This window comes from Parasteatoda tepidariorum, chromosome 3 (genome assembly GCF_982258835.1).
Source record: "Parasteatoda tepidariorum strain Cologne lab strain chromosome 3, Ptep-v5.0, whole genome shotgun sequence".
In the NCBI taxonomy this organism is placed as follows: domain Eukaryota; kingdom Metazoa; phylum Arthropoda; class Arachnida; order Araneae; family Theridiidae; genus Parasteatoda; species Parasteatoda tepidariorum.
The window spans coordinates 71836452-71852822 of NC_141757.1; the positions used below are offsets into that span (position 1 = coordinate 71836452).

The 16371-nt window shown below is 26.5% G+C and overlaps 1 protein-coding gene across 50 annotated transcripts in view; it reads right to left on the reverse strand.

The window, feature by feature from the left end:
• Positions 1-16371, reverse strand: part of LOC107455746 (uncharacterized) — a 125849-nt gene that overhangs the window by 82277 nt on the left and 27201 nt on the right. For 44 of the 50 annotated variants that reach the window (XM_087159543.1, XM_087159535.1, XM_087159540.1 and 41 more), the window contains 5 exons: positions 15171-15359; positions 11879-12076; positions 7938-8123; positions 5325-5510; positions 1976-2146 (listed from right to left, as the gene is read on the reverse strand). In XM_087159543.1, the coding sequence (XP_087015669.1) occupies positions 1976-2146; positions 5325-5510; positions 7938-8123; positions 11879-12076; positions 15171-15359 (930 nt within the window). The remainder of the gene's footprint in view (positions 1-1975; positions 2147-5324; positions 5511-7937; positions 8124-11878; positions 12077-15170; positions 15360-16371) is intronic. The other 6 variants (XM_087159560.1, XM_087159572.1, XM_087159552.1 and 3 more) reach the window with 2 other exon arrangements.

Consider the following 16371-nt stretch of genomic DNA (forward strand, 5'->3'; position numbering starts at 1 on the left):
ACTTCAAGATTGAATCCAAATCATTTATAGTAATGATTTTACAAATGGAATATATTTTTAGAATAAATATATAGCAAATTATAAGAAGCTGTTAGGTTAATTTTTTTTTCTTTACACAAAGGAGGTTTAGATAATTTTTTGATTTAATGAAGAGTCTTATTGCTTAACAAAACTTGAACGCATCTTTTCTGGGACCTATTCAGGTATCAAAAATATACTAAGGTGTACACAATTTAATAAAACAAATAGTGCTGGTAACGACCAGACACGAAATTCAAAAGGCAAAGAAAGAATTTAAGAAAAGTTCAAAAGGGTGCCACACTATAAAGTATTGCGGATTAAATTACGGTATAAAGTGCTGCAATATCCGTAAAATAAATTTTAACGTAAAATCCATTATAGTAAAATATTATACGGTAATTTTTACAATAATATTTACTTATTTCGAATGATTCAGGGATTTGGCAATAATTATTACTGTAAAAATTAGCCTGAGTGCTAATACTTTTTTTCCGGAATGTGATCTGGAATTTCTCACAGTGCACGGATTCGTAAGATAATTTACTGGTGAGGCCTCGATGCGTTTTGTTCAGAAATAAAATAGATTACTTTGAACAGTACAAATGCCTCAAGAATTCAGACCTCTCTAATGCTAAAGCAATAGTTAATAAATTAAATTATATAATGTATAATGACTAAAACTATAATAATTAGAATAAAAAAATTTAAATTATGCCAATTAAAATTGAAATAGTTTTTAAACTAGACATATTTTTAAGGAAAGTAGATAGTATCTTATTATTGTTAAGTTTCAGAATTAATCATTAATTTATCTTAGATCACATTTCTTTGAATCACCCGTTCGTTGAAACATCCGGAATGCTTTTTATACAATAGCAATTACTATTGTATTTGAAAACTTTTAAATATTTATTAAAATACAAATATATTGAAGAAACCAGGAATGTTTTTACATCATAATTTAAAAACTAACTAAAATACGCTAATAAAAAAAACTGTAACGTATTCATTTAAACAGCTTGTATCTAATTTAGCATAAAAAATAAGTTTCAAACTTAATTCATTTTAAATATAAAATAAAAAATATTAGCATAAATTATAGTAATTAATTTTTTTACTCCAACGATATATCTCCACACCTATGCACATTATTATTAATCATGATATCATTTTTTTACAAAAGTTTCGAGAAAAATTGGTTGTTAAATCATAATTATTAGCATAAATGAATATTTTTTAGAGTTGTAAACATATAATAAAGTTACCACAAAGCCAATATATAAAAAATTTTGCAGGAATTAATTCTGACAATTTTTTGAAAATTTATTTTTAATTTATTTTTATTTAAATTTAAATTTATTTTTATTTTATTTATTTTTTTATAGTAAATAGAAATTTTGCATGCATTAATCACTCATTATCTGCCAAAAGACTGTAGCAATTTTCCCATTCTTCGTTTCAGAAATAATTTAATAATTCAGAAATAATTCAGTAAAGTCAATACGTCTGTCATGTTTTAAACTTGAAAGCTAGATTGAAAGCAAATTATACAAAACAGAAATTTGATAAATGTTTCGATCAAATTCAAATAAAATTTTTAATGACACTTTTCATTTATAAAATATATTACTAAATTTCAAATCGTTTGTTTACAAAAAAAGAGGGGGAATTTTCCACTTTTTTAGTTCATTATTTAAAACAATGGCTTTAACTGTGTTATAACAAGTCGAAACATGTTTTGCTGGCTTCTTGTTACAGAACTCATTCAATGTGCATTTTAATGAGCAAATTTGAATAAAAGTTCATAAAAGGAGCAACAGAAAAAAACAGGTATGAAAAAGAAGAGGAAAAACACTTTTTGGATATGATACATTTTTTCTGTTTTCTGAAGTTAACATAACTAAAAGAGATAATAATTTTTTTGATATAAATAGTAATAATTTTGAAAACGTACTTTTGGGTGGGCATAAAGCTTCCGGAATACATTTACCGCTTTCGTCTCTATAGTGTCCCTTGATACAGTCACATCCCTTGTTGCATACCAGAAAGTTACATTTCCCTTTAATTTGGCAATCATTGCACGGATTTGCACAGTCTGAGTATTGTTCATTAGGAGGACACTTATCTATAAGAAAATAAGCATTAAGGTCGTAAATTGTAGGACATTAATGTATTATAACTAAGTAATGCAAACTTATAATCATTGCATCAAAGTAAATATGTATTATGTGTGAAAAAATTTTTATTCAATGAAATATTCGTTCAGAAGTAACATAATTAAATCTGCAAGGTAAAGTTCCAGTTAGTAAAACAGTTTTTACCCAGAAGTCACTTTTAAATGTCATCTAAGATTTTTAAGCATTTTCACTGAATTCATATCTCTCGGGGATAATAATACTACCTTAATATCACATATCTTACTTAAAGAAATTTAATCTTTTTTAATAAATTCATACTTAGAGAAAAGAAAGATTTATTAACTACTCACGCTACTATACTCTACAACTCTACAATGCTACAACTCTACTGGTACATATTTTAGTATTGCTTACCAACTGCTTGTAATTTCTGATTTCCTCCTTATAAGTTATGCACATATAAGGAACAATGTATCAGCAATCAAGATAACATTTTTAATGCATATTAATAAGTAAGTACATTTAATAAATTTTGAGGTATCATAAGATCAAGATATATTATGCATTAACCGTTATAAGAACATTTATTGACTTGATAAAATCTGGAATATCTTTTGTATCGCTCAAATTTATTAAAAAGATTTTCAAATCACTAAGAAAAATTCTTTGTCAAACTTATCGTGAGAAAAAATCCATTGATGTTAAAGTTTTATTTCTAAACTGATATTTTGTATATTAGTATCATGTTTCAAGAAAAAATTCTTAAATTTATTATGTTTTAATTAAAAATTTTGAGACATCCTAAAATCTTATAAAGTAATGAAAAATTTTTAAATCTAAAATTTTGGTAAATTGTGAAACAAAAAAAAGCATTTTTATAACTGCATTTACTAAAATAATTGCATAATACTACAAAGTTAATTAAAAAAATTAAACAATTTTTTTTACTTGACATAGCAAAATTAATAACTTTGAAAACTGATTTAAATATTGAAGAAAGCACTAAATTATTATTAAACTGCTTGATACGTGGTGCCATTATAAAATTAATACTTATTAATTTATTAATAAGTATTAATAATTTTATAATTAATACTATGTAAATAATTAATACTAATAATAGTATTTAATAATTAATACTTATTAAAAATTAATACTTATTAATTTATATCAAAAAATAATTCCCGTAAGCTTTTAAACTATTTATTACCATCCGTAAAATGGATCAAAAAGAAGTAAATTCAAATGGGTATCTTTAACATATTTATATATACTTATCTATTTACTATCTATTTATAATGTATTTACTCAAATATCATATTAAAAAGGAAATACGTATTTACCTGTATTACGATATACAGGTTTTTCTAATTCATCCTGACATTTCGATTCATGCACACATACGTCTAGTTTATTCCGATAAAATCCAGGTAAACAGTCACATCCCACACGACATGTTCGCAAGATGCAGGTTCCTTTTATTTCACAAGTATTACAGTTTCTTGGTTTGGCGCACCTGACAATCCCTTCGTTGGTCCCGCATCTTAAATATACGACAACATATCGCGAAGGAGTGCAATAAAAACATTGTGTCACTAGTATCAAAAGAGATACAATCTTTGTGTTGGAGGAAGACATGATAAGCCATAACAGAATATATGCTTAGAGTAAGAGATTTGAAAGAGAGTGAGAGAGACAAGGATATCCGTTTTCCGTCCTATATTTTTCAATGAATTAGTTATAATTTCTCGTTTTTGTTTGATTTTCGGAATTTAAGCAGATAGTGACTGTTTGTTTTTTCAAAAATGTTTTGAAAATTGAATTCTTTTTTACAATATTTAAATTTCGCAACCATATTTAAAATTCTTACGGTTCATGCGTTACGAAAATTTACCAAAGATGTCATTTATCAGTTTGATTTTTTTGACTCTAAAAAATTTATAGCTAGGTTTTTTTTTTTAAATTCTCATGTAGACACTATTAAAGTACTTCTAAATTTAATAAATTTAAAATCATTAAAATTAGAAATTTTAAATAAAGATTGTAATATACATTTTTTATCGTGTTAGCTATAGTTTTTATTCTGCAAAATATTTCTGTAAAAATAGAAAAATAAAAATAAGAATTTCTGTTAAATTACTTGTTCAAACATATCTAAGCAAGTTTGGCTTTAACAGATTGCGAAAAATATTAATTTTCCCTTGTGAATCTTAGTAAAGAGACTTACTTGCAGATATTTCAATGTAATGTTATTTCTTTCCCAAGAAAAAATCAGCCCTTAGAGTATAGTGGGTAGAGAATTCACCAGTCACGGCTTTATCAGTGGTTCAATTCCCCGGTGTAAAAGCTGAGATAGGATCGCACTATCTCCGTTCCTGTTTTAGTTGTTCGAATCCAGCTCTAATTTGAGATATTAGAAAAATTGAAAAATTCGACATTAAAAAGTCGCTTACTTCATTTACATATATGATTATGCTACATATATGATACATTGTGATTTCACAATTTATCATATATGATTCATTTACATATATGATATGATGATCGCTTACTTCATTATTTATATGATTTTATAACCGTCGTTGAAGAGCCGACCCATTTCTTTGGTTTACAATTACTAATGTTTAACTCCGTAGACTTGTGATTTTGAACTCAATTCAGAAGACTAGGGAATTCCTGGATCAAGTATTGGTAAAAATTTGCCTACGTGGGGGACTTTTTTGGTGGTACTAATCCGTATTTGCGTTACACGGAAAGGAAGACCAGGATCTCCCACTGCTAGTCTGACAGCAAAGGGACTCTAACTCATGATCCGTCTGCAACTGAAAATATTTTACGTCAGCAATGTGGTCGGTGCAGTCCGTATGCGGATTCGTATCGATCATCCATCGCTGGGAATCGAACCCGATTCATCTCTATACCCTGAGCCATCGCGGCTCCATTTAGACATAGATAATTTTCACTACAAAAAATGATCTGAATGAACTAAACATTGAATGAATATTTTTTTCATCTTTTTTTTGTAAACATTAGCAAAATTAGACTTAATGCTCTCCTATTGGACTTAATTCAGCTTTGTTTGTAAAATCAACATTCCATAGTTTTTTTATTTATTATTTTCCATAATTTTTCAATTTCAATGATAATTGTGTTATGTTCTTTTACCTTTTGGACATTTTTCTGGATTAACACATTTATTTTCACTGTTTCGCACAAAGCCATCTCGACAGAAACAACCTGGTACACACTGCTTAGTACATGGTCGAATTCCTCGCTTAGCACAAGTTTCGGGACAAGCTGTGCCACATTTTTTGTACACTTCATTCTTGCTACAAGTATGTGGTGTATTACCTAAAAATGTTAGTTTCATTTTATTCATTTATTATAAATAATTTTACTATAATTTATTATTCATTTATTATCTATATATTTTATTCATTTTGTGTTATATTTTACACTAATTCAGCATTTTATATTATTATTATTGTAAAGAAAAACAAATATTTATCACATAATAAAAAAGCTGAAATTTTAGACCGGTGAACTATTAATAAAATTTTGAAATATGCGATGTGGTAATAAATACAGTTAGGACAAAAAAGTTTTACTATAAAACAGCTCTATAAAAATTTTACTACAAAACAAATTTACTGTAATTGAGCATAAATGTTTCAAAATAGGTTTGAAGAAAATATAGTTGAAGTTTAAAACCTTATGTATACATTATTGTGTATAGTAACCAGGGTTGGCAAAAGTCATGATTCCTTTTTTAAAACATTTTAAAATAAAATTTATTTTATTTAAATTGGATTAATTTATCATTTAAAAACCAAAACATCTGTTAAGATGTATCAATAATACTTAATATTATTTAAAAACAATACCATAGCTAAAACAGCTAGCAGTTCTTACTAAAATGGTTGAAATTATTAAAGTGTTAAAAACTAAAAATTGAATAAGCAAAAGCATATTTGTGTTTTCCAAGCTCAAATAGAATTTTTCCAAGTTAAAGATTGGGGGACTATTTGACCAATGAAGAGTAAATTAAAAAACCTAACCGGAAAAAAATTATTTTAAGATACTCTGATAGATATACGCGAACAACATATTTAATAAGCTTTAAAAGCACTGAATTTAAATAAGCTTAAAACTACATGATATAATTAAATATGTTTCCTAAGAGCAAGTCATTTTACATGCATTTAATGGAAAATTATAATTTAAAAGCTTCCTCACACACTTATCTAAATTTAGTCTCCTCCTTTTCTTATTTTTAGACTAATATATATATATATATATATATATATATATATATATATATATATATATATATATATATATATATATATATATATATATATATATATATATATATATATATAACGGATTTATTGTCCTATATATATATATATATATATATATATATATATATATATATATATATAGGACAATAAATCCGTTATTTTTAAGATTTCAATATCACTGAAATCAGATTTTATAAAAATCGCATTCCAAAGAAAGCCATTGTTAACTATATTGTATAAAAAATAATTTATAAATTAATACTTTTTTTAAAAAATCAACTTGTTTAAATTGATGACTTTTAAAAAAATCAAAATTGATTTAAATCAATGTATTTATAAAAAATCAGATTATTTTAATAACGAATTCAAAGTAATTTAGATCATACCAATCCTGACATTAACGAACAGTATACATAATTTTTCAGATTATGATCACAGTCGTTTAAATGACAAATCACTCAAAACGAGTATGAGTATGTGATATGCCATTTTTGAGACAAAGCATTTTGCTGAAAAATATGCATGCACTCATTTTTCAGATTACGACCACAGTCATTTGAATAAAAAATCACTCAAAATGAGTATGAGTAAGTGATATGTCATTTTTGAGACAAAGCATTTTGCTGAAAAATATGTATTTAGGGCATAGGGTTTTCAAATTCGACTATATTTGTTTCGAAGCAATTTGGACATATTTTTGTTACATTTTGAGAAACCCATTTTTACAAAGCGATAAATATGAAGTCCCTTTATAATGAGATTATAAAAATGAGAAACAAAATGCAGCGTAAAAAGCTACAAATTTTTCTCAATAAGACATTGAAAGTGCTTTATTAAGATAATACTTTCTAATAGTTTGCATTAAAAATTCAAAATGGTAAAAATATTTTATAGAGTGTACGAATTTTTACTTTTTTTGTCGTTACTAATGTTTAACTCCGTAGACTTGTGATTTTGAACTCAATTCAGAAGACTAGGGAATTCCTGGATCAAGTATTGGTAAAAATTTGCCTACGTGGGGGACTTTTTTGGTGGCACTAATCCGTATTTGCGTTACACGGAAAGGAAGACCAGGACCTCCCATGGCTAGTCTGACAGCAAAGGGACTCTAACTCATGATCCGTCTGCAACTGAAAATATTTTACGTCAGCAATGTGGTCGGTGCAGTCCGTATGTGGATTCGTATCGATCATCCATCGCTGGGAATCGAACCCGATTCATCTCTATACCCTGAGCCATCGCGGCTCCATTTAGACATAGATAATTTTCACTACAAAAAATGATCTGAATGAACTAAACATTGAATGAATATTTTTTTCATCTTTTTTTTTGTAAACATTAGCAAAATTAGACTTAATGCTCTCCTATTGGACTTAATTCAGCTTTGTTTGTAAAATCAACATTCCATAGTTTTTTTCTTTATTATTTTCCATAATTTTTCAATTTCAATGATAATTGTGTTATGTTCTTTTACCTTTTGGACATTTTTCTGGATTAACACATTTATTTTCACTGTTTCGCACAAAGCCATCTCGACAGAAACAACCAGGTACACACTGCTTAGTACATGGTCGAATTCCTCGCTTAGCGCAAGTTTCGGGACAAGCTGTGCCACATTTTTTGTACACTTCATTCTTGCTACAAGTATGTGGTGTATTACCTAAAAATGTTAGTTTCATTTTATTCATTTATTATAAATAATTTTACTATAATTTATTATTCATTTATTATCTATATATTTTATTCATTTTGTGTTATATTTTACACTAATTCAGCATTTTATATTATTATTATTGTAAAGAAAAACAAATATTTATCACATAATAAAAAAGCTGAAATTTTAGACCGGTGAACTATTAATGAAATTTTGAAATATGCGATGTGGTAATAAATACAGTTAGGACAAAAAAGTTTTACTATAAAACAGCTCTATAAAAATTTTACTACAAAACAAATTTACTGTAATTGAGCATAAATGTTTCAAAATAGGTTTGAAGAAAATATAGTCGAAGTTTAAAACCTTATGTATACATTATTGTCTATAGTAACCAGGGTTGGCAAAAGTCATGATTCCTTTTTTAAAACATTTTAAAATAAAATTTATTTTATTTAAATTGGATTAATTTATCATTTAAAAACCAAAACATCTGTTAAGATGTATTAATAATACTTAATATTATTTAAAAACAATACCATAGATAAAACAGCTAGCAGTTCTTACTAAAATGGTTAAAATTATTAAAGTGTTAAAAACTAAAAATTGAATAAGCAAAAGCATATTTGTGTTTTCCAAGCTCAAATAGAATTTTTCCAAGTTAAAGATTGGGGGACTATTTGACCAATGAAGAGTAAATTAAAAAACCTAACCGGAAAAAAATTATTTTAAGATACTCTGATAGATATACGCGAACAACATATTTAATAAGCTTTAAAAGCACTGAATTTAAATAAGCTTAAAACTACATGATATAATTATATATGTTTCCCAAGAGCAAGCCATTTTACATGCATTTAATGGAAAATTATAATTTAAAAGCTTCCTCACACACTTATCTAAATTTAGTCTCCTCCTTTTCTTATTTTTAGACTATTTGAAATATATATATATATATATATATATATATATATATATATATATATATATATATATATATATATATATATATATACACTACCGGTCAAAAGTTTGCGAAAATTTTTAAATCTGCAAAGAAAAGGCCTAAATTCAAATGTTCATAGAACTGCGAAAAATCATTCAAATGGCATGAAAATTTGATATGTTCTGAAGTGAACCCTCTACTGTTAGTTACATATGATCAAATTGCAATACTTTGTTTTTTGCGAACTGAATCCAGCTTTTCATCACGGATTGTTTTTATGGTGAAAAAAGTTGTTAAGTTTGAACACTTGCCAAACTTGCAAAAAATATTTTTTGTACTTTCTGTTAATAGAAAATAGTTATTTGAACAGTTCTATGTAAGCCCTCAAAATTTCAAATCGATTCGATTTTTTTTGACGAAGTTATAGAATTTTGAAAAACATGTGTACTTCTCTCGATTTTTGAGCATTCCACATATGCAGTCTTCTGGTCTATACATCTTCTATCAAAGAACTTTTTAATTTTTATGTTTCTATATTTTCAAATAATTAATATTTATCATAAAACAAATACTCTTATTCATTATTGTAATTATTATTGTTTATATTTATTGTTTATATTTATTGCTTACCTGTATTAGTTTTGTTGTGATATTTTTACTTTATATTAAATTAAATTAAAAAGTTATAACAATAATTACATAAATAATTCTAAAAAAATAATAACAATAGTATAAAAAATTTGCATTTTTATTAAACTATTTTATTTACAACAGGTCAAATATTTAACATATTCTTATTCGTATTTTGTAATTAAATAAATTAACATTTAAATCTTAGATTCCTCGAACCATCCACCTTTTGCTTTTATTATAGCCTTACATATGCATAGCATTCGTTCTAATAAACCATTAATCACTTCAAGTGATATAGAGTTCCATTCCTGTTGTAAAATGTCCCATAACTGACTTCGATTCAAATATCAGAGCATCGTTTGCAAGAACAAACAAATTTTAGATGAAATGTGACATCTATGAGATATTGTTTTAATTATATTCATAATAAGTTCCTTGTAGTAACAATAATTACAATAATAAATAAGAATATTTGTTTTATAACCAATATTAATTATTTGAAAATATAGAAAACATTAAAATTAAAAAGTTCTTTGGTCGAAGATGTATAGACCAAAGGACCGCAAATGTGGAATGCTTAAAAATCGAGAAAAGTATACATGTTTTCAAAATTCTATAACTTCGTCAAAAAAAATCAAATCGATTTGAAATTTTGAGGACTTACATAGAACTGTTCAAATAACTATTTTCTATTAACAGAAAGTACAAAAAAATTTTTTTGCAAGTTTGGCAAGTGTTCAAACTTAAAAACTTTTTTCACCATGGAAACAACTCATGATGAAAAGGTGGATTCAGTTCGCAAAAAACAAAGTATTGCAATTTGATCATATGTAACTAACTGTAAAGAGTTCACATTAGAACATATCAAATTTTCATGCCATTTGAATGATTTTTCGCAGTTCTATGAACATTTGAATTTAGAACTTTTTTTTGTAGATTTCAAAATTTTCGCAAACTTTTGACCGGTAGTGTATATATATATATATATATATATATATATATATATATATATATATATATATATATATATATATATATATATATATATATATATATATATATATATATATATATATATATATATATATATATATATATATATATATAGAGGACAATAAATCCGTTATTTTTAAGATTTCAATATCACTGAAATCAGATTTTATAAAAATCGCATTCCAAAGAAAGCCATTGTTAACTATATTGTATAAAAAATAATTTATAAATTAATACTTTTTTTAAAAAATCAACTTGTTTAAATTGATGACTTTTAAAAAAATCAAAATTGATTTAAATCAATGTATTTATAAAAAATCAGATTATTTTAATAACGAATTCAAAGTAATTTAGATCATACCAATCCTGACATTAACGAACAGTATACATAATTTTTCAGATTATGATCACAGTCGTTTAAATGACAAATCACTCAAAACGAGTATGAGTATGTGATATGCCATTTTTGAGACAAAGCATTTTGCTGAAAAATATGCATGCACTCATTTTTCAGATTACGACCACAGTCATTTGAATAAAAAATCACTCAAAATGAGTATGAGTAAGTGATATGTCATTTTTGAGACAAAGCATTTTACTGAAAAATATATATTTAGGGCATAGGGTTTTCAAATTCGACTATATTTGTTTCGAAGCAATTTGGACATATTTTTGTTAGATTTTGAGAAACCCATTTTTACAAAGCGATAAATATGAAGTCCCTTTATAATGAGATTATAAAAATGAGAAACAAAATGCAGCGTAAAAAGCTACAAATTTTTCTCAATAAGACATTGAACGTGCTTTATTAAGATAATACTTTCTAATAGTTTGCATTAAAAATTCAAAATAGTAAAATATGTTATAGAGTGTACGAATTTTTACTTTTTTTGTCGTGTGCAGAACGCAAAAAAAAAAAAAAAAAAAAAAAAAAAAAAAAAAAAAAAAACAGAACAACTTAATAACTTTTGCTATACTAATCGAATTTTCATGCACCAAGCAACTGCACTACAACTTTAATCGTACAAAGGTCTAACTTAAAATAAACATATTGATTATTTTCGTTAATTAATTTTTAAATGTCTACGAATGATTAAAATGCTTATTTTTTTATAAAAAAAATTTAATCTTCGCTGAAATTTACAAAATACAAATAACTAAAACTAATAACTCAAAAATTACTACAAACCTGGAATTTTGTCACATTTATCAGGTTTTACACATTTCCCATCATTCCTTTTAACGAGTCCCTTTTTGCAGGCGCATCCTTTGATGCAAATGAGGGGACAAATGGGCGCTTTAGCTTTGTAATTCTCGCAGGTATTCTTACAAGTTGGCCTACATTCATAGAATTCTTCATCTTTGCCACATTCTTCACTAGGTGGGCCTAAGAAAATAATAAATTTATCTATAAAAATAACGACTAATTTTATCTAACTATAAATAGATAAAAAAAACTTTTAAGCGTTAAAATATATTACATGAAATTTTGAAATAGTTTTAATTCATTTAGTTAGCGTGTCATTTAAACGAGTTCTTTACATAAATTTTACATTTGTTTAATTTAGTATGGTTTATACATACATAATATAGCTTTTTCTAAAAAAAAAATTTTTTCATTTTATGTTTAATAATCAAAGAACTCTGAGGCAAATTCAAAATGTTTGATTCGTGTTACTGCTTCACTCAGAACACGGACACAAGAAAAAATTAAATTAAATTACCGTACTGTATGGCATTGACATTTGTGATAAAAGAAATGAAATATTCTGCTCAATAAAACAAAAATATATTTTATTTAAACCATTTATTTGGTAATCTTTCCGTTCATATTCGCTTACCTGAAATTCTGTTTTTTTTTATTCTTATTATTACACACTTAGTCAAAAATACATTAGGGGAGAGTGGGGTCAATTGTAAGAGGGTACGATTGTAACAGAGCAAAAATTTCGAGTGTCGGGTTCTAGATTTGGTTCCTAGGTGGCGCACAAGGTGTATTTAATAAATCTACAGGTACACCCCTGATGGCAACCACTTTTATGTACTTTTGAAAGAGTTACATCACAAAAGATATTTTCACGCCACGCAAGTACTTTTTTTGGCATTAGAATATTATATTGTAACAAAGTAATTTTGTTTAAACAAATAAAAGTTAGCAACCGAATATGTAAGTGGACACTTTAATTAGATTTCAATAAAGAAAAAGATTAGTTTTGCTAATTAACTAGCATTGTTTTTAACAAATGAAGCTGAAATGGCGTCTTGGGGACAATTGTAACAATAAGTAAAAGGGCGATTGTAACAGCTGAAAATAAATAATCTTAAGTTTACAAACCATTACTTAACTCTTTAAGAACCACCAATAGTTTCCTATATCATTTATATTATGTTGCATGTGCATTATTTTATTTGTCACCTTTCACAGCATAAATTAAAATTTTTAGCCCCTTAAAGTTAAAAGTTTAGCCCTTTAGGTTTCTGCTCATTATTATTTTTACTCCTAAAATATCACTACTATTTTGATCAATAAAAAAATATATCGCAACTATGATAATATGTATAATTAACTATGTTTTAGTTGAATTTATGAACTGTTACAATTGACCCCGTAAGTGGGGACAATTGTAACAACTGCACGACTGTCAAAAATTGTTAATAACTTATATAATAATATTTAAAATCTGGTATTTATTTTTTTTCTAGTAGAGGATAGTCTACTTTACTCGTCTGTCAATTAATACTAATAATATATTGGATTTTTTGTTAGTTAAAAATAGTTAAGTAAAAAATGTTACAATTGACCCCACTCTCCTCTACTGAATAGTTAATTTTCCCGAATGAATGGTTTCTATGCCTTTGCTCTAAGACATCATGATAAAAGAACCAATTTTTATCCCATTTACCAAATTTTATCACGTTTTATCAAACCACTTTGGTACCTTAATTTTATCAAAACTAATACCAAAGCGCTTCTGCAAAAATTTCTCAGCTTTTTGGTGTTTGCATAGAGCCGGAAACATGGCGAATTTCACCATATTTTTGACCATACCTTTATTTATGCTTCTTTATTTCTTGACTAGTTTTGTCCATATTTTTTTCTCAATTGATTGAAGAAATACGTTATACCATATGAATGCTAGCACGCTGTATAAAAGGAAGAAATTATATTTGTACAGTAAAAAAGAAAATTAGAAAAAAAAACTTTCGAATTCCGTCTAAGAATTTACGACGGACTTATGTCACTAATTGTGTAAAATATTTTACGTTTGCTATGCTATGCAACATAGTTCATACCTCTATAGAGTGTGAAAGCTGTCAAAACACAATTTTGAAATAAAAAAAGACGCTTGTGGGTTTAGCAATTAGTCATTATTTCCCTTCTATTTAGCTAAAGTGTGTTAATGTTTTCTAAATCAATATTTATGTCAATTTTTTGAGTACACTTTAAAAAAAAATAATTTTGGAAGAAAAAAAAGAATTTTCCATATGAAATTTATGCTGTTTCAGAGATTTCAATAGAAGAGTAAGTTGATTTATAATTATTGGAGTAGGTTTTCAAAATTACTTTTCTGAGAATAATAAACTGGACTCTGAGTGAAAAAGCAATATGAAATGTAAAAAATATTAAGTTTTGTAACCAAAACAAGCATTTTTTTAAACGTGTCTCACGAGGCCAAGTGCTTTTAAAAGCAACTTTTGTCTCATACTCAAATGTGTTAGTTTTATCAATTTTATAAGTTTTAGAAACGATCTTGAAATGATTCAATGCATGCTACACTTAAAAGTCCACCCTATTAATGATGTATTACCTATTAATCGTACCACCCTATTGTACCACCCTATTAATCGAGTATTTTCAAACCTTGCGGTAAATATTTGTAAAATTCAGGCACACCCACTTCAATGAATTTTGCCTTCAAATTTGAGTCGCACTGAATCTCAATCACTTTCATTTGCATATAACTGGGTACTGAGTCTATATTTATTGAGAAAATCGAAGAAAACAAACAAAATTTGTCTTCCAAAGAATTAAAATCTTTAAACCTTGTTTCAAAATCTGTTCTAAGATTTGAAATTTTTTTCTGCTTATTTTTGTTACGATGCATCACATGATGATAAGAACAATGTTAAAATGTATTGTTCTTGTATTCTTTTTATGTGCATTATGTTAGATATCCACTAAAATAATATAATGATATGAGCTATGGGTTTTGCACAGGCTTCAAACATATTTAAGAAATGCATTTAAATTTAAATGAACTAGTAACAATAGCAATATAATTAGTTATACTTTTGAATTCAGACTTTACAAATTAGTTTCAGTGAGGCTTGCTTAACGTATCAAGGAGAAAAACTTCATTTTCTTTGATTTCATATTATTATTATTACAATCAAGTGATGAATTATACTATTAAATCGAATACTAGTTATGTTTATACGCAACTTAAAACTTGCTTTGAAAATAAATAAACCTTCCTTACTTGAGTTTTCGCATTTACAGGATGGACATGGTTTAGTATCGTAATCTATTTCACAACCAGGGCCGTCACATATTGGCATGCTGCAGGACACTTCGTTGCATTCACAACTAGGACATGGCTTTGTTTCAGAATTTATTCTGCATCCTGGCTTATCGCATTTAGGTGGAGAACACAATATTGGTGGTGCACCTTGTATAATAATAATAATAATAATAAAGTTATTAATGAGATTCAATTATTATTAGCAAATATAAAATGTTTGATTCATGTTACTGCTACACTCAGGACACGAAGAAAAATAATTCTGGTAAAGTTACCGTACTGTGTGGTAATGACATTTCTGGTAAAATAAATCCATTGTTCTGGTTTAAAAAAAAACAAATTATATGGTTATAAACCATATATTTAGTAATTTTTCCGTTTATATATCAACGTTTTACAGGAAATTCTGGTTTTCTTTTCATATTACCACACATTTAGAAAAATAGAAAACTTATAATTAAATTCAACCGAATGAATGGTTTTTATGCCTTGCTCTAAGGTATCATGATAAAATAACCAATTTTTACCGCATTTACCAAATTTCATCACGTATTATAAAACGAAACTTTTTTCGTGAATTTTACCAAAATTATTATCGAAGTATTTCTGTAAAAATTACTGAGCTTTTCATGTTTGCTAAGAACCAGAAATACGACAAATTTTGTCATAATCTTGACCATACTTTTTTTTTCTGAGCTAGTTTTGTTCATATTTTTTCTCAATAAATTGTAAAAATACACTACATAATATGAATGCTAGTACGCTTTATAAAAGGAAGAAATTACACATGTATACAAATAAGAAACATTTGGAAAAAACATTTTTGACTTTCATCTAAGAATCTATGACCGACAGACTTCTGGCATTAATTGTGCAAAATATATTTTGCGTTTCCGGTGCAACATATTTTATACCTTTTTAGAGTGTGGAAGCAGAGGAAACATAATTTTGGAGTAAAGGAAAGACACTTATGGATTTAACAGTTAGTCACTATTTTCCTTCGATTTGGCTAACAAGTGTTAACGTCAATATATATTTCGGAATCAATATTTCTGTCAATAATTTGCGTATACTTTGAAAGAAAGTTACACACTATTAGAATCTCGAGTTAGAACACTATTAGAATCGCGAATTTTACTTACAAAGCTTATACTGTTTT